At 38.9% G+C, this 19,723-nt stretch overlaps 1 protein-coding gene across 1 annotated transcript in view; it reads left to right on the top strand.

Moving 5' to 3' along the window:
* Positions 1-237: 237 nt before the first annotated feature.
* Positions 238-19,723, top strand: part of AASS (aminoadipate-semialdehyde synthase) — a 33,340-nt gene continuing 13,854 nt past the window's right edge. The window contains exons 1-14 of the mRNA XM_026067048.1: positions 238-465; positions 1,709-1,885; positions 2,550-2,634; positions 3,369-3,436; positions 3,554-3,700; positions 4,687-4,765; positions 4,865-4,992; positions 5,165-5,313; positions 8,478-8,600; positions 8,753-8,864; positions 9,421-9,480; positions 9,569-9,636; positions 13,470-13,591; positions 18,206-18,335. Coding sequence (XP_025922833.1) covers positions 253-465; positions 1,709-1,885; positions 2,550-2,634; positions 3,369-3,436; positions 3,554-3,700; positions 4,687-4,765; positions 4,865-4,992; positions 5,165-5,313; positions 8,478-8,600; positions 8,753-8,864; positions 9,421-9,480; positions 9,569-9,636; positions 13,470-13,591; positions 18,206-18,335 — 1,661 coding nt within the window. The 5' untranslated portion in view covers positions 238-252. The remainder of the gene's footprint in view (positions 466-1,708; positions 1,886-2,549; positions 2,635-3,368; positions 3,437-3,553; positions 3,701-4,686; positions 4,766-4,864; positions 4,993-5,164; positions 5,314-8,477; positions 8,601-8,752; positions 8,865-9,420; positions 9,481-9,568; positions 9,637-13,469; positions 13,592-18,205; positions 18,336-19,723) is intronic.

The raw sequence follows: 19,723 nt of genomic DNA, 5'->3' as shown, positions 1-19,723 counted from the left end.
ACCAAAGAGAGATGTAACAAAGTACATGCCAGCTTAATGTCAGTTAAAATTTTCTATTGAAATATTTTATATTTAGGAATGAAAAGATACTCATGTCTCACAAAAGTAGGCTATAACTAGAGTACTTAGTAGCTGATTTGTGTTTTACAGCAGATTTTAAAGGAGACCAGAACTTTTGCACAAACAATTTTTGAAGTATATATATAGATGTATTATTTTACTACTTTGTCTTTGCTGCTATCAGGCTTTACCATGCTCCGAGCCTTTAGTCATACAAATGGTAGGTGTGTGGTCCATCATTGTAAGTGTCGGCATCATCATAAGTCTGTGCTGGCAATCAGGAGAGAAGATGTTAATGCATGGGAGAGAAGAGCACCTCTATCACCAAGGCATGTTAAAGAATTGACACAAATGGGATACAAAGTCTTGGTGCAACCGTCAAACCGGAGAGCCATCCATGAAAAGGTAAGGTCCCATTTTGCGTTAGAAAAGCAAAACCATAGGTTAATTATTAACTATAGCACAGGAAAAATAATACTCTGCAGGATATAAATAATAGAGAAAACATTATTACTCTCCTTTTTAAATGAGGAATCATTGTGTTTTAATGGAGGGAAAAAAGAGTAGTTGGTTAGCTCTTTAGTGTAATGTTGGCATGCTGATGATTTTTTGGAGTTGTTTTTGTTGATTTGTCTTCCTTTTGTCTGTAGATGAGGAAGTTCTAGGTGTTCTTGGAGTAGAGACTTGGGAATTTCTCATTTCACACGGGTATTTTTGTCTTTCATTTGTATGAAGGCAACACTAAAAAAAGCATATAAAAAAGAGAGAGGGATTAAGAGGAATGGTGAACCTTCCATTTGTGAATCCCATCCCTGTTTGAACAGTGATTTTTTCCAAAGACTTTTGCAGACTATATGAAAATACAGTGAGGTGTAATTGGTTGCTTAGTTTTTAAGTCTTAATGTCATTCTATGTAGAATGAGTGGAGATTTTTTTTTTCCTTAATGCTTTGACCTCTAGGACTGAAAGCTCCTACAGTTTTAGTAATACTCTGCTGTAAGGTGTCTGAGCCAACAGATAAAATTTCAAACATAAGTAGGGAAATATTAGTGATCAGTTGCACATATCACCCTTTAATTAAAGTGCAGTGCTGGTTTTCAACAAAGCATAAATCATGTTAGATATGCAACTACCCTATTGAAAGCTGGAATTTGAACATATTTTTAAGTTAAAGGAGAGCAAAAATAAATTTTGATATTGAAAAACATTTTTTAGGAAGTTGCTCTTCAACTTGGACTTAGTTTTATATAGTTTTATAAAAACATACCTAATCAGGCTTCAGTTTAGTTTGTCAGATCTCTGTTAACTTATTCACAAGTATTTCAACATTTTACAAAGAAATGTTCACTGTTGCAATACTATAAGATACATTAAATGCAGCAAAATATTCTTTTTGTAGTCTGTGACTTTAAGATGAATGACTTTACTAATATATAGCTATACTTTGGCCTCATGTAATAGAACATTAACATGGAAATTCAGTTTGAGATTTGATACCCCTTTTGATAAAGACCTCTATGAATGCATCACATGTAGGAACTTGTTTCTGCTTTGTAGAATTATTTGTATGCTGTTTTAATTACTTTTGTGCTGAGATCTGAACATGAGAAAAAGCAGAAAAAATTACCTTGATTTTTCTCTTTTATAGGATTATGTCAAAGCAGGTGGCATTATTCAGGAAGATATTTCTGAGGCTTCTCTGATTGTGGGCGTGAAGAGACCTCCAGAGGATAAATTAATCCCTAAAAAGAACTACGCCTTCTTCTCTCACACTATTAAAGCCCAGGAGGCAAACATGCGCCTGTTGGATGAGATTCTACGGCAGGTAAATGCTGTTGTAATGAAGACCAGTTGCTGTTAGCATGGGGTGGAAACTGAACTTAGTACTGAAGTGTAGTGGAAAGCTTGCTCTCTAGTGTGGTTGCTTTCAGGATGTATATTTGTAGATAACTAATGAGAACTGTTTTCATCATTCTTTCCTGGAGCTGTGTATGTCTTGCTCACAAGTGGATCTTGTGCTTGCAGTGTTAATGCATTTATATGCGTAAGACAGATAAGTTGCAAGCGTGGTATGCTCAAGAGAGGTTCATGCTGTGTGAGCACAAAGGCTTATGGGAAAGTTGTCAAGCCAGAGGGTGAATCAGTCATTATGTAAGATGGAGGCAGCCAATTCACTCAGAAGCCAGGGACCTTTTGGCAGAGGATGTGAATGGGTCTGTGGCAACCGGAGTGGCCAGCTGGGGTGCTTCGTGTCAAGAGTGGACATGCAGTGTAGAGACTCTTTAAAACACAAACTCAGTGCAACCTGTACATTTTTTTTTTATTTTTAAATCTTTTTACAGTTTATTTGCCCTTGTCGTATATGTCCATGGGCCTCTATCACAAAGGGTGATGGAGGCATGTGAAAAGGTAGTTCCTGGAAAAGCAATCTGCCACTGACTGTGTATTTACTTAAAAATTTTAATACTCAGTTTGCTGTGTATTTTCAGGAAATTCGACTGATTGACTATGAAAAAATGGTTGATCATAAAGGAATGCGAGTTGTGGCCTTTGGAAAGTGGGCTGGTGTAGCAGGTATAGTGCATAAAGTGAAGGCAGGCTTGCAACATGTAACTTCCTGTAATACTTCTGGTTATATATGTTCCCTGGAAGTTGAGGCTTGCAATGCATTTTTAACTGCTGTGTAGCTTTTAAAGACTTTTTTCTTTATCTTTTGTGCTGCCTACTTTGTGATGAGAGTGTACATCAAATAGTTCTATGGATTCTCTACAAATCCACCATTTTATGTTGTTTTGAAGTCCTGTCTGTTTGTTCAACCTAATCTGAGGCAGACGAAATGCCAAGAAGCTGACTGAATAGGCTTTTGAAACAAATTGCTGCTGCCAGTCCTGCAGGTCTGAACAACATGTTTGTCACTCTGTTACCCATTTACACTGATTTTGTGAAGCGTGGTTCTTATTCCTGTCTGCTGAACTTCAAATCTGTTTCTTCAGAAATATCTTTTTATCAGTTGCTTCTTTGGAATCTGGTGATGTGAAAACATCTGACAAAAGGATGTTTGAACGTTAAACAGTGCTGGAATGCATAATATAGGCCAAAAGAGGCTTAAAATCCTGGCCTGTAGATTATATAGATTTCTTTTTCTCTTTCCCTGGGTTTATATTAATTTTCTTTACAAGTAAAATATTAATATTAAAACACAGGCAAAAATATTAAGGTTGATTTTATACACCTGTCGGTTTCTGCAGTTTCTAACTGTGCATGTTCATAATTAATACTGACAGTGTAATTTTTTTTTTTAATAATAGGAATGATCAACATCCTACATGGATTGGGATTACGATTTCTAGCCTTGGGACACCACACTCCCTTCATGGTAAGAGCATATACCTATATATTTTTCTTTAACAAAATGATGTTTGGACATCTGGTAATTATCACTATTTGTATATAGAAAATATACCACGTGATGTTTCTGTGCCTTTGATTGCAGCACATTGGGATGGCACATAACTACAGGAACAGCAGTCAGGCTGTGCAGGCTGTGCGGGATGCTGGGTATGAAATTTCGCTGGGATTGATGCCAAAGTCTATTGGGCCCTTAACGTTTGTGTTTACAGGCACTGGTAATGTTTCCAAGGTAAGAATTCTGTCTCTAAACTGAAATTTTTTTTATTTTTAATAGAGCTTATTTGTACCAGTAACTTGACATTTCACACACATCAGATTAAATGGGCTAAAATGAGTTAATTTTGTTTGCTTGGACTTCAGTTTTTCCTTTGCCAGTAGGAATTTTTTAAGTACCTTAAACTAATGCCTTTAATAGTAACTTCTTATTAAAAAAAATGGATTAAGTCTTACTCCTCCTCTTTCCTTTTTCACCTGCATGATTTTTGTCCCCCTCTCTCCTCTGTGTTGATTTTGGTCTCACCAGGTAAGTTAAATCAGCTCATGAACGTATTGAAAAAGAATTACCTTTTCTAATACTTGTTGAGTCCGTTTTCTGCTGTTTTTATAGCATTGACTTGGCTTACAAATGACGGAGTTTGGAGCCATTGTATAGGACCCAGGGAAAAGAGTCCTCCCCTAATTTTGGCAGCAAAGCTCTGTTAGGTAGGCTCCAGCTACAGAGTGAAATCACTGCCTATGTAAATAGGAGTACCTATTGAACAGAAGGGTGGCTTGTCTGAAAGACCCATCCTTCATGGTCTATGAACATACCTCTTTGAGAAACTCATCCTGAAGTTCTTTGCCTTTAGAGCAGCCTGGTGGGTGTATTCTCTAAAGAGAAACCGCTCTCAGAATGGCAACAAAACCATCTGTTGTGGCTGAGTTGCCTCCCAGCTTTGTCATTAGAAATACAAAACAGACATTGGATTGTGGGTTAGGCATACTGCGGTAAGGGGGAATGATATGGATTCCTTGATACTTCAGTAGAGAACCCTGGCAGCTTAGTTGGATTGAGTGAGGGCATGTGTGAATGAATATGCATGTCTCTGAAGACATTCTCTGGCAGGACTGTCAAGTTGTACTTGGCATTTTTATGTCAGTTTTCACACACCAAATGAACAGTATTACACTGCCTTTAAATTCTCTACTCATTTTGAATCTAATTCTGGTCTACAGGGTGCCCAAGAAATGTTTAATGCCCTCCCATGTGAGTTTGTGGAACCACATGAGTTAAAGGAAGTTTCCAAATCTGGAGGTAATACTGTGGCAATAAATGTGATAAAAACATTGGGGCTCTTTTTATCCAAGTACTGTTCTGTAACAGCTAATTATTATTATTATTTTTTTACTTCAGATCTCAGAAAAGTCTATGGGACAGTATTAAGTCGTCACCATCATCTTGTAAGGAAGCGTGATGGAATGTATGATCCGGTAGACTATGATAAACATCCAGAACTTTACACTTCCCGTTTTAACACTGATGTGAGCATCCCTTCTGTTCTTTTATGAAAGGTTTTCCACAGACTGTTGGTAGTTACTACTCCTTTGCATACCATTTGATTGAGAGGGCATTTATTTAAAACACTAGATCAGGTGCCTTCGACTTCTCAAAGTACTAGATGAGGACATCAGGCATCCGTAACTTTCTTTGCAGATTGCACCCTACACAACTTGTTTAATTAATGGCATATACTGGGAACAACATACTCCTCGCTTGTTAAGTCGACAGGATGCTCAGAAGCTGCTGGTGCCAGTTAAATCTGCTGCTGTTGCAACGGAGGGCTGTCCCGAGTTACCACACAAGTAAGGCACCTCAGTTCACTAGTAACAATTCTGCAGCATCATGGTTAAGCTGTAATGCTATGCACTTTTATCACAATATCTAGCAAATGACTGTGTTTCTTACATTGTTCCTGTTACATGTTTTAAAATGCTCCATTGATTCTGCTTTTCTTCTTGTGTGCTTTGCTGTCTTGTTTTCATGGTCTGGAGTTTCTGCATCACATTTACAAGCAGCACCACATGAATGATTGACTGACTGACCGGTATTGGCTGTTTTCTGCAAAGGTAGTTCTCCCACTGATCCTTGTGCAGAATGCAGTATTAAAACTGTGTACTGCTCCTGGGATGTGTACTTACTGCACCATTCTTACTAGAAATTTCTGTGCATCAGTAGTTTGTTAGATAAAACGCTTTCTACCATGTCATTTGGCTTGTACAAGTTCCATAACTGTTCCCTACCACCTCAGACTTCTGCAGCAGGTTTAGCTGGAATGCTTCCCAGGCTGAAATAGCTTTAAAGATGGAATGTGTGGTGCAAATCCAGGGTTAGATTCCTTTTGGAGTGGGTAGGGGCTCATGCTTTTTCTAACAGCCTGGTGTAATAGTTCTCTGGGAGACTGACCTAGGAATGGGTTTTGGGAGAAAATGGCAACGTATCCTGGTGAGGAAGCAGGCCTTTGTCTGTCCTCTGCCACTCCTGACACCTTTCTTTCTCTCACCTCTCCCAGAGTTATTTGCCTAACAAATGAAGAATTTAAGTGTTAACATGGAGTGGGGCTAGAGGCTATGAGTCAGGCTAATGAATGCTCTTCCTGTGCCAGCTGTCAGTGAGCTCCAAGGAGGCAGCTACCTCTTTCTGTTTTCATTTATGGTGATGAAGTTATTCTAGCAGGAGATTGCACAGTGACAGCTCAGGGGGATTGGTAGATGAGTAATGAATGGGAGGTCTTAGTACATGCTGTACAGAGTTTGGAAGAGGGTCCCTGACTAGCCAGCCCCGCAAATGCATAGGCAGAGAAGAGGGGTGGGATTTTCAGGAAAACTAGTGTGGGTGGAGATGAGCTGCATGCATACTTTGGAGGTAATAGCGGTAATAATATGTGGTTTGTTACAGTTTGAGTGGTTTGGGATAGACTGCAGAGTTGGGGATGCATGTATGATGTGTGTGTGTGAGAGAGCTGGGAGCACCTGCTACAAAAAAGGAAAAGGGGACCTGACTGGAAAGATCAGAGAGCTGTCTCAGAAGTTAAGAGTGCTTTGTGTAACACAGGGCTCCACTCCTGTGTCCACTCCTCCCAGTCACCATTTCAACTGATCTGGATGGATGTGCTCTTCACTATCTAATTTCAGTGAGGTTAGTCAGCAGTGCAAGAGCGATTACAAAATAGGCAGTTTGACTTCTTAGTGTATGGGATGGGAGGATCCTGGTTAAAGCTCAGTGGTAGATGAAGTGAATAAATTAATCTGGTTAGTGGTCCAGGCTGGGTGGGGAGAAGTGTAAAATGTGTGCCTGGATTAGAAGCACATGCCTGTGTCCACCCTTAGCTACAATGCTGGTTATGACTCTTTCCTTCAAGAACCATTTCTGTTTTACATTAGTTATTAACGAAGGGAGGCAATCCTCGGTTATTTCTTACAAAAGCCCCAATTTACAGAATATTAAATCAGACTCCTTTTGCTTTCCTCCTTCTGGTCTCATCAATCTTGCTTTCCTGACCACAGAGAGGCACAAATTCAGTGAAAGGGGAGCAGGTCCCTCTGGTCCCTTTACCCAGAATATCCTGAAATCCGTTTCAGGAATTCTCCCAGGGAGACCTGAAATATAGGTTTGACTCTACCTAGACATGTAACTCATAGTTTACTATGTGAAAAGATTGCTAAAAGAAAAAGAAAAAAACTAAAAGAAAATGGTGGCCATGTTAGGATAGGCATGTTTTGAGGCAGGTTGAGAGGATATCCTAAAGGATTTGGAGTAATGCCAGTGGATCTTGATTGTGCAAAGACTGTAAGTGTTTGCAAAGATTTAATATGGAATAGGGAGGTGAATAGGTTAAGATGCTGCTAATGGACAGTAGTTACTGGACATAGTTTGGGGTTTTTGTGTGCTTGTTTCATACTTTTGTATTTGAGGGCCTCAGCTCCAACTAACTTCTCTTGTAAACCCAGTGAGCATGCATTATAGTGATAATCTCCTGATATCTTATAACTAGATAATTTCTGTAGATCCACTTTTTCTAATACTGCACTTAATTTCTGTGTGTACAATGTTAAATACGAGTGCCAGTGATGATCCTGACTGATATCTGCATTACTTAGGGCCAACTCTCCATAAAGCAGAACAACCACGTCCTTTCTGCATGTTTTAGATTGCTTCATTTCTGAACCTCACTGGTGACCCTAAGTCCAAAGACATTGTTGTGTGTCCTTCCATTTTAAACACTTGAAAAGTACAAGGATCATGCTGCAGCCCTCAAGAAAGGTGTGCTTTTAGCATGAAATTGAGGGTATGTGTGTATCGTGATATAAGGTGTGATGTGAGGGTGTATAGCAGGGAGGTAAGGGTACAGAGTCTTTGGAGATATGGTTGGAGGTCTGTGGAGGCAACTAAACTTCTTGTAGTCTCATCCATGCTCCCTTTTGGGAATGGTCATTGAAATAAGCTGTCCACACAACTGTGCCCATGCTCTGTTTCAGAGGGAGCTGTTGTTGTGGTCAAAGACAAAGCTAGGTCATGTGCTAATAGTGAGTTAGTGTAGAAGATCAGGTAGCTGGTGCTTGCTCTCTGGTCTTCTTTTATTCAGCCATTTAAGCATTAGTAAGTGAGACCATTTGCAGGAGTTGTGGGTTGTAGCTTTTGTTACCATGGCAAAACTGTTGCTTTCACTGGCTTTGAGATTTAGGAAAAAATGATGGATAAGTGAATGATGTGTTGTCTTTGAGAAGTTATGGATGACCTTTGGGTCCTGTTGGTGTAAATGACTGGCTGACTACAATAGGGACAGATTTCCATTACATTTCTGGAGGTCGTTGTTTGTGTTGTGTTGACTCTTAAATTGATTAAGGTGAATGAAACTACAAATCTGATGGGTCTTCACATGTCTCTCTATTTCTTGTTAACTCATGATCTCTTATACCTATGTTTGTAGTTTGTATAATACTCTATTCCCTTTTTTTGATTGCTTTAGACTTTTGGCAATATGCGACATTTCAGCAGACACTGGAGGATCTATAGAATTTATGACGGAGTGTACAACAATTGACAGTCCATTTTGTATGTATGATGCTGACCAGCATATTATTCATGACAGGTGGGAGAGCCTTTAATTTGTACTGCTTTCCTCTGTAATTTATATACTGAAACTTTATATTGAAAATCATGCATTTAAAATACTTACGGAAGGTGATTACCTTTCAAGTACCAAGCAGAAGTGGTTTAGAAGAGCCCTGTTCTTTCTTTCAGTGTTGAAGGCTCTGGGATTCTGATGTGTTCCATCGACAACCTGCCAGCGCAACTTCCGATAGAAGCAACAGAATACTTTGGCGATATGCTTTTCCCATACATTGAAGAGATGGTAAGGTCTTATGTATCCAACAAGAAGGTAAAAGACTTGGAGTTTGGTCTGGTTGGTTGTTGCTTTTCTGGTCTCCTGTGTACATTTAAAAGGAATCTGCTGTAGAACATAACTGACTCTGTATCAAAAAAAAAAAAAAAACACAACAAAAAAAGCTTTCTAAGAATTGAGGCAATACTTTAAAAAAGCAACATATGAATGTGAGACATAAGTGACTTGGATGTTTGAGGGCAGTGTCAAGAACACTTTCTGTAGGCTTCTCTGTAGACAAGGAACCAGGCTGTGGCAGGTAGTTCATTGTTCCTGGACCATGCAGTAGGTGTCTAAATCTGAGGGCTTTTGGGGCACTCAGCAGCCTCAGTTAGACTGCTGTTTGAGTTCCTGTATGTTCATAAAACTCAAATGATACTGATAAGGGCCAGTAAGAATTTCAGATCTACAAGATATTGGTATTGTTGCATGCATTTAAATGTTGCTTAAATTCTTGATATTTTACTTGCTGCGAAAAAAGTATGGGGAATAAAATGACCTAATTTAAAATAACTTATTTCCATAGCTTTTATCAGAAGGCTCAGAACCTCTTGAAAGCCAGAATTACTCATCTGTTGTTAGAGATGTGAGTTCTACAATTTGGTTGTCTGTTTGTCTTCCTCTGCTTTAAAAAAAATACAGGTACAAAAAAAAATTATTTCATGTATTTCTAGGCAGTGATTGCATCTAATGGCTCACTGACAGCTAAGTATGAATATATCCAGAAATTGAGGGAGACCAGGTAATGTATATCTTCTTAAATTTTGTCTGGTTCAGGGTTTTAAATAAGCTTGTCTGCATTCTATCTTCGCTTTTGCATTTATTTATGCTTGTGGTTTAGTGGAATGTTGCTGTATTGCACTGTGTCTGAATGTCTCCTAGCTTGATGATTTCCTTCTTTCTCCATGCAGTCTAACTCATTAGCATGTATGGTTAGTAAGTAATACTGAAGTTGAGAAGGTCTTATGTTAACACTTTCCTTATGTTAACAAGGCTGTTTTACCAGAGGCAGAAAATAACCACGTGCCAGTATTCTTCTACTCTTTCTTACTCCTTCTAAATGCATATAGCACACAGTCCTTTGAAAGGCATGGCGGAAAGCAGAAGGCTCTCTAATATATCTTGAATCCAGTTTCTTCTAGTATGGCTCAAGTGCAGGGAAGGTTTTACTCTACTGATGTGTTTCATTGTTCTGTGACTGGATGTATTAGGAGCCTCTGTGAGAAACTCTGACTTTTCATTATACTCCTGCTGTAGCTACAGCTTTAGCTACTGCTTCATCCTTATCTTGTCTCAGTATTTATCTCCCAGTAGTAATGTGAAAGAGTAGCATTAAGCTGAGTTAAGCTAACAAAAATATAAATAACCTGAATATACCTTCCCTTTCCCCTCCCTCCCTGTTATTAACAAACACCTATAGTTTACCTATGGTTATTGTAGAAAAATGTTAATTTTACAATGAATGGCTGCCTCTGGTTTCATGTTCTTGGTTAGTGCCAGCTACTACATATCATGTAAAAGTTGAAATGAGTCTGACCACAGGCACTGTGTGTATTAGTGGATACTAAAGCATAGTGTGTTGACTCTTGCATGCTAGATTTCTTAAATTTTCTTAGGGAACCTTCTTAGGCAAGTCTCTGGTTATGAACTTCATCATGATGAATTATAGGTGCTTTTTCCATAGAAAGAAACATGCTGTTTGGTTTTCAAAGACTATAGTTCACAGATATTTTTGCCTAGTGCTGTTTGGTAGACCACCTCAAGAGGCTGTCTCAGTAACAAATTTTCTTATTCTCTGCACAGCATTGTGATCTGTTTTTTTTGGCTCTCCTCTTAACTGCTTGCATGATCTTGTGTGAATTGCCCTGAGAATCTGGAGACTTCCTTCCCAAGGGAGTTTCTGTGGGTAGATTTTTGATATTTCTGCAGACCTGTGTGTTGCATGTGATGTTTAGTTGTTTATTGGTGTTGCTCACTTAGCTGTAGAAAAAGCAAGACCTGCTAACACTACCCCCCCTTTACTTAGCAAAGTTTAGAAATAATGCAGGGAAAAGCAGCTTAAAGGTGTGATGATTTAGTTAGAGGTGGGCTCTTATTTGGAACCTGTAGGAATGATGTGGCTTGTGTTACTACTCTAAAAAATATTACACTGTGTGTGGTTTAGTAGCTGAGGGCTCTATTTAGACTAAATGCTTATACCCTTTGACTATCCATGAACATTTCAGACACAGCATAGCCAGGTTATATGAGCTGGTCTGTCTGAGTGCCATCAGAAACTGGGAGTAGTTTGATTTACTGAAATTTTCTGCATCTTTTCTCTTTCACTGGCTACCTGTTCCTCTTCCACAGCTGGAATGACATATACCATTAACACTGTTGTTCATCAGAGACTGACATAACTAAATTATTTAAACTTATATAGAGAGGGTGGGCAATAGTCTGAAATATTCCTTTCTAGGACTATGTAGATACTGTTCCCACTCTTGATGGGTCATCTGACGTCTCATGTTTGTGCCTGTCTTAGAACAGACATGCTGTATTTGACCCAAGCATGCTCTAATTCTGGACACTGGAAAACTTTAAAATAAGGGTAGTGAGAAGTAAGAAGCAGGAAGTTTTCTCTTTGTCAACACTGTTGCTCTGAGGACGTGCATACCACAGCCACTTCCTATATGTAAGGGGAGAAGAGAAGTTCCTTCTCTTCCCTGGCTCAAGAGGGTTGCAGTTGTGGAGGAAGATTTTCTATTAGACTTGGTATTAGGACTCTTGGAGGGGTCCTTGGGTTTGTTACATGAAAGGATATGGTGTGTTTAGGAGGCCTTCTGTGAATGGATTAAGTAAAAAAATTAGCATTTTTTAAAAATAAACTCTAAAATTATGAAACTTGTATGAAGATCAAAATGTCCAGTAACCTGTAATAATAATTTAGATAGAGGGGTGATACACTGGTAAATCCTATTCAGATTTTAAAGAACTGAAAGGAGCTACCTTTTTTTTTTTGTTTTAATTTTAATTAAACATGAAAGTGAAGGAAGGGAGAATGGAACATCTGTAATTTTGGAGATTAATTCAAGTTTCACAAACACTCAGACACAGTTAATAGGCTAGAATGTGCTTCAGACAGATAGTATAGATATATTTGGTATTGATTAAACTCAGGTCCACTCAGGGCAGTATTTCAACACAGTTGTTTGAGACCTTGTTTTCCTAAATATCCCTACATACTTCATGCCATGCTTTAGGTCTCTGGTAGGCTGTGATGTCATTGTTTGTTATTTTGGATGTTTTTTAACTGAAAAAACACAACCAAAAATTTACTTATGGCTGCCATACAGAGCCCCCAAAGTATCAAAGCCAAACAGTTTTTGACAGAGATATGATTAGTCCCCTTCCAAAGACGCTAGCTCAAAGCAGCACAGACATGAGCTTGTCAGTCCAGACCAGAGTTCTCTCTATACAATGCAGTATGTGCCTATGTAAACTCTCAGTGGGTAAAGGGGAAATTAAGGAACTTGCCTATACGTTTCTGAAATTTCCTGTAGGTTTGTATCTTCAAAAGTCCTAAGTATTTATTGAAATTTGTTCTCAGGATATGAGGTGGGGAAAATATCAAAACCCAAACTCCATTAATTATGTTGAATGGTAAGACAATAAATAGCTTCCTTTGCTTCAATAATAAAAAGAACTGCTTTAACAAACATATTTGTATTTGCAAAATAATTTTCATCTGCATAGTCATGAAAATAGTTTAAACAGTATTACAATCCCAGTTTTATAACTTGATGCAAATTTAAGTTAAAAAAAACCCTTAATCTATAAACAAACAAAATCTTTTTCTATTATAATTTATGCATTTATGAGAACAAACCTAATTGCTGAACAGTGTTCTTCTGGCTGACAAAAAGAAATGCAAAGTCTGGTGTGAACACTTATGTTGAAAGTCAATTGGAGAGCTGCTTAGGAAAGTAATAGAAACTTGGTTGAAACGCACTGATGTTTGTCAAATGAGCGTTCTTGTTTGCAAACAGGATTTCTTAACTGGGTATTGTCTTTTTTTTTTTTTTTTTAATCTCTGTATGTTCCTATGATGGGCTAATATGAACCTAGTATAACTTACCCAAAATGTGCTTTCACCAGCATGGTTACATGTACCTTAGCAGTTACCTGTGATGTAAAGGAAGCATGGTGCAGACAGGAACGCCTTTCTGACAGCCCAGCATGGCACAGACAGCTTGGTGGTCCTCATATGATCAGGCTATAGTCATTTGGCCACTGGGGAAAATATTATGCCAGCTGAGAAATAATGTGTAGAACAGCCAGTAGCAATTGGAGAAGCAGTGGATACATTAATGGAATTGATCTTGGTTATATTAGAAGAAGGAAACTAGAAGTTAGGCAAAAAAAGAATGGAACAGTGATTGACCGATCTTGGATTAGATAGCCAAAAACTTGACTCTTAGTCTGAATAGAGCTCTTGGTTTGTAGACTTACTAAAACAGACTTACTTGTCAGCATTAGCAACTTGCTGTTTCCTCTTTCTGTATGTTTTTTAATTTTGCTGGTAACACCTCCTAGGGAATATGCTCAGTCGCTGACCATGGATAATAAGAAGAGAGTTTTGTTACTTGGATCTGGCTATGTTTCTGGCCCTGTACTAGAATACCTCACTAGAGATTCCAACACTGACATCACAGTTGGTATGTAAGATTTCACTTGCTTTTGCCTGAAAAATTATGTCTTTCATGTATTATATGGGCTTATTTTAACCTGTACTAATGTGCTAGAATCTTTCTCATAAGTATTAAGTGGAACTGGTTCTGAGAACAGATAAAGAAAATCTTTGTTACTGTGCACTGCAGAAAAAGATTGCATACTTCTCTGAACATTAACTTACATAATCAATTTGAAAATGACATAGCCACGTGAAAAGTTTACTGTTCACATGTTTTGCTGATAGGGAAGTTGGAAAGAAGCATTTTTTCATCTAACTTACCTGCTTTGGGCCTGTGACTGCTTTTTGTAGCTAGTCAGTCTCTTTTGTTGGTGCTCAGTTCTGTTTTCAGCCTCACACAACAAGATGAAACTGTTTTTATAGCTATCTGTATGAGTGGAGTTTCCTCTGTTGACCTAATTAGTTCTGTGCTAGTAAAGCTTCCTCAGACCCTGACCTTGGGAACATCCACCCACATGACTACCTGTTTTTACTCCATTTTGGTTTTATCTGTAGCATATTTCATGCTGGACATCTCCAAAACACTTTTCTTTACCCATGACGATGACTTTACCCTAATGCTGTGACTTCAGAATGAAAAACCAAGCTGTGTTGCCTGAATGATACTTTGCTGGGAAGTGTCTTCTTGTGAAACTTTGTGTTTCTGTTGATTTGAAGGTTTTTTGTTGTTTTGTTTCATTTTTTTCCCTCCATGCTACTTTCACACTTTGCTGCTTTTGTTACCCTTTGAGATGATAACTAGGGTACTGATAACTTCTGGGAACAGATTTCCTAGGAAGTAGACCCCTGAAGCTATGCCTGATGTGGTGAACAGGGAGGAATTACAGCAATATGTGCAGTGCCCATCCCCTCATCACCAGGGTGGCTGCATCCAGCCCCTGCAATGCAGTAGCACTAAGGGAAATCAGATGAACTGTAAGATTTGTTTTGACAAGCACTGTGCAAACATAGCAGCTGCCTCTTATCTGAGTGAGTTAAAAACATGCAGTTTCAACAGTGCAAAAAAAAAAAAAACTGGGAAGGAAAAAGGCACAAAGATGATGTTACTTGTCTAATGTTTGACAGGAGTTTAGTGGATGAAGAAAGCATAAAACACACCTCATAGTGCCACATTGTTTCCCTACAGTTAGGCTAGACCATTTCAGATTCAAGTGATTGAAACCCTTGACTAAAAACTTTAATGAGGAGACCTTCACTTAACTTCAGTTTTGTTTTGAATTTGTAGACTATTTTGCTGAGCTTTTTTTCCTAAGCACAAGTTGGTTGGTAGGGTAGAGAAAATCACCCTTTGGCTATATTTTTTTCCCTTTGACTTTGAAAAGGCCTAAAGAAACAAGGCCCTAACTTAGAGGCAGGTGCTTTTACTTCTCTGCAAGCCTGTGCCCTACCTGCTGCCTTCCTTGCCCACTTCTTCCTCCTGGCTGTGTTCCCATTGCATTGCTTGTCCTGGCACTGCTGTTTCTGTGGCTGCATGCTGAGCCAGGACAGGAACCCATTTCACTTTCAGTCAGATACAGCAAATCCTGGTTGGTTTTAGCCTGGATCATTTTTTCCAGTTCCATTTTCTTCATAATGTAAGTGCTAATGGTAACACAAGCAAGAGAATAAGAAGGAGTAAGTGGAGGCAGGAGGAAGGCAGGGACTGGATTTCTCCCTTTTAGTGGTAACGTGAGCATATGCAAGATTGATAGGACTAAGCCATGTATATATACTGAAGCTAGTTAGATTGAAACTGGACCTTTTAGTCATATTGTGCTTAATTAAAACTTAACTTTTATATTTTTATTATGTTAAAAATGGTGAATGACTTTTTTTAAATTTAAACTGTCAAGCTATTCTTGGATAGAAATAGGAATTCTGCTAAAAGGTACTGAAGCAGTGTTTTGAAAGACTTTTTTAACTAGATTTATCTATAAATGTACTGGCTACATGGAATGAGGGATGGGGTAAGCTTTTCTGGGCACACGTTTGTTTGTTTGTTTGTTTCTTTAATGAGTCTGTTATTTAGCTGTGTTCAATCTACACGTTGGTCAAGACTTCTGAACTAGTGAAGGTTTTCCTCTCTTACTTAACCCTAACATGGCCTGAAAAAGAAAAACAATCTTTCCTCTGTGGGCTTTTTTCCTCCTGGACCTCCGGTCTGTTTCTTGCTTTTCAGTAAAAAGTTTGTGTATTTGCGGAGAAGGCTGCTACTGTCAAAAACTGATTGAATATTTCAGCTCTGCTCAGAGTTACTTGGCCAAGTTAACCACGTGACCATTTTTAAAAACAGCAGAAAACATGTACTGCTTAGTGATTTGAAATACTTCAGGCCTCAAGATAAGTTGTTGCTCTAACCAAAAATGCTTGTTTTTCAGGAAAATATTATAAATCCCAAACCAGGTATTTTTAAAACAAACTGGGCATGTAATTTTTCTGTTGTGATGTTCCCTTGAGAGTCAGTGCAACAAGCTATTTCATTAAATTGGGAAGCACAAGGCATACTGTTTCTGCATTTCTGTGTGAAAGTCAAAGAAAGAACAAAAACTGTACCTGTTGCAATGCTACTTGATTCTTCTGTTTCCAGTGAGGACATAAACATGCAAAGAAAGACACTTTTTTGGCTAGGGAATTACCTTTTTTTTTTTTTGACCTTTATAGTTGTACACTGTTTCTCCAGCAACTTGATGACTTCATGAATGCCTACAGTAATTTAATACAGCTGGGACCCCGAAGTGAGTTTCTAGCATTCTAGTTTACTCCTACACACTGTTGACCTCATCCTGCAAATCCCTGTTCTGTCAAGTAGACCATTGGATGACTCATTTAAGTAAGCATCAATAGACCCGAGGGGTGATGGCCCTCCCAAATCAAAGCATGAAGATCAAGTCTGTCCTGTGATTTTCCACCAAATAAACAAGAAAAAGAAAAGGTGCTGCCTTGGTTTCATAGCTCTGTAGTGCTGTATGTGGGATTTTATAGAGTTCCTGATTTTTCGTTACTCCTACTTTCATTCTCTTTCTGTCCTTTTTAAAGTTTTTGCTATGCCTGATCCTTTTGACCCCCTGCCCACAACAGTTTTTCCACTAACACTCTGTCCCCCCAAAAGTACTGATCTGCCTGAATGGGCTGGTGGTACATTTGACCTGGGAATAGTAGAGCTGCTCTTACAGTTTTCTGCTGGTGCTCTTTATTTTATTTTTACCAGACCTTGTGTGGGGGATTGTTTTAGTCCAGATGAGCTGCCTTCTCCTATATCAGTATTAGTTTCTACTATAGCTCTTGCCACCATCTTGTGATCTTTGACCAAGATTTTTCTCCAGCCTGATAGTTAGTACACATCTTAATGCCCCACTTGTGTGACTGTTACTTGCATTCTTCATCCTCAAATACTTTCTTTATTGATCTGCTTTTAGATCCAAAATGGGGTGCATTTCAAGGATTCAGAGAGAGCCTGGTTCTCCCCCTGCATCAGTGGCTTGGTCATTTTTCTTTGAAAACTTTGTAATGTTTTTTTCAGTGTGTTTAGACACTTACCAAAGAGTGGCAGATGTTCATCTGAGATATTAAAGACTGAACCTCCTGTATGCACGTTTTTACAATTTAGAATTTGCCTTGCTGCAGTTATCATGAGGGTACAGAGTTAAAGAACTGGGAGCATGCTTTAGGGGTAGAACACAGCCCTGCTTATGCTACAGTAAAAGAGATGGTTTTTTGTGACTAGTTAATGACACTTGTGACACATTTCTGAAAAAGAGATATATTCATTAAGCAGACTTCTTTCCCTTTCCATAGAAACACTTGCATGTGAGTGTGTACTTCTTTCTGTTTAGTTAATCTGTACTCCCACCACATGGGTGCTCGGTTGCAGAATTCCTGGCAAATGCAGACAGTGGTGCTGTAGAAAACCATGCCTAGAGGACGTGCATGTGATGTAAGCGAACCAATGGGTTCTGGAGTGTCCTAATGCACAAAGATAGGTTCAATAGTTCTCCTTTTTGATGTGTCCTAGACCTACTTCTACCTACAGTGGAAAAGGAGGGTGATGACTTCTATTTTTGCATAATTTGTGTTGACCTAACCTGCTTATAGGAGTAAAACTTTGTTAATGGTTGCAGTTAAAATTTTTATTTGTTTTAAACACACCTACAATGTTACTAACTGGTTATGATTCTGTTCTTGTTATACAATTTTGCAGTGAGTTGTTCTTTATCTCTGGAAGTAAATATTCTTTGTAGACCCTTATTCTTGAGTTATAGCTTCTGTGGCTTGACACTGGTAATTGGTAATAAATTCAACCTACATTAGAGAAAGTAAGATACTTTATGCCTGATGTCTCTTCAACTGTTAGTAAAAAGAAAGTGTCCATGCCACTGCTTCTCTTTGGAAAGAAGGAGGTGGATGTAAAGCACAATTATCCATTTGCAGAGGAGTGCCTGCAATGTAAGTGCTGATGAATGGAGTTTGTTACATGGTAACTTGGATAATATGATGTTTTAAAATAGGACAGTTGAGGTCTGCCTTCACACAGATCAGTGGGAATGCTTTGAAATTAACTTCATTTTTAGGTAACGACTGATGTGTTTTATTTTTAAAACAGCATCTGTCATGAAGGAACAACTTGAACAACTGACCAAAAAATATAGCAATGTTACTTCAGTCCATATGGATGTCATTAAGCATGAGGAAAATCTGTCCTCTTTGGTGAAGAAACACGACCTTGTTATCAGGTGAGAATTTTGAGTAAAACATGGTGGGCTCAACTCTGAGCCATGCTGCTGCTTTCACCTAGTTCACTGACACAAATCAACATGTTAACTGTGTAAAGGAGGACCTTTAAGTAAACACCCTCACTTTGCAAGAGTTTTAGGTGGAGCCTATTGTCGTGTGAAAGGGAGGGACGGAAGGCCCTTCCTTATCTTTATAATTTACGTTTGCCTTCCAGAGCCCCCCTGTTTGAGGACTTTCCCTGAGACAGTTTTGCAAAGTAAAAAGAATAAGATTTTATTAAAGCGACAGATAAAACGGGTTCGGAATTGCCATTGATAAATGCACTTGCTGCTCCAAATGTTCTTTCTATGAGCTCAAACTAACAATTAAGCGCTTTCAATAATAATATATTTTCCTGGGTAACGTCCGATGTTTGTCGGAGGCACAAGTCTTACCAAAGAGGCGTCCCTGTTTGGGGGAGGGAGAAGGAGGCTCGCTCGTTAGCAATCTCCAGTGAGCAGGTCAGCGGTTCAATTTTCTTCCCTTCCAAAAACTTTAGTGAGCTGTCCTCTCTTTTATAGTTGCTGAAGGTGGGATGTGGAAGTGCGGCAGTCATACTTCATTGGCCAGATTGCCATTTGCGCGGTTGTTGGGGGTATGCCCCCCCTTATTTACATATCATTATGCAGCAAAGGGCGTGATTTTTAATATGGTAAGCAGGGATAATGAGGCTGGGGGCACTATAGGTCAACAGTCTGTGAGCAGCAATTATTTTTTGGGATGCAACCATTTGTGGTCGGGGCGGACGTGATATCTCCATATCGCTCCCTCCTCCGCCGTGCAGCTGGAACAAACTGTCTGGCCTTCACCAGCTAGTTCATTACTCATGTTGCAAAAGGGTGGTGTGCTTTGGCTGCCACGTGCTGTTTTTCCCTTATGCCCCCTTATCTTTCTCCTTGAATTCTCTCTTGTTCCCACACCTATGTGGCCCTAATCCACAGATTCATAATGCTCAAGAACTGGAGCCGTGTTTGTTTCTGTAATAGTTGTAACTGGCCACTGCCTTGTCATTTACAGGGACATCAGGGATAGACTTTCAAAGGGACTTTGACTGCAGTGTCTCTTTGGAAGTGTTTACAGGTTACCTGCACAGCCTTCTTAGTGTGATGGGCCAGTTGCCTTCACCAGCATATGTGTGCTCATGATTGAATTTGTATGCATCAAGAGGAGGCAAAATTCTGACAATTTGGCCATTTCTCCTAAATTTCCTGATGAAAAAGATCTGTTTCCAAGTACTGAAATATGGGAGGAAATGACTTTATATTCCTTGCCATTTTGTCCCTATTGCCACAGATGTCATGAGTGTTGTTTCATTTCCAAGTAGAGCATGCTTTCACAAAGTGCTTCA

Source organism: Apteryx rowi, unplaced genomic scaffold, assembly GCF_003343035.1.
Source record: "Apteryx rowi isolate R43461 unplaced genomic scaffold, aptRow1 scaffold_252, whole genome shotgun sequence".
NCBI classification, from domain to species: Eukaryota; Metazoa; Chordata; class Aves; order Apterygiformes; family Apterygidae; genus Apteryx; species Apteryx rowi.
Note: the sequence above shows the minus strand (reverse complement) of the source record. Positions and strands in the feature narration are given on the sequence as shown.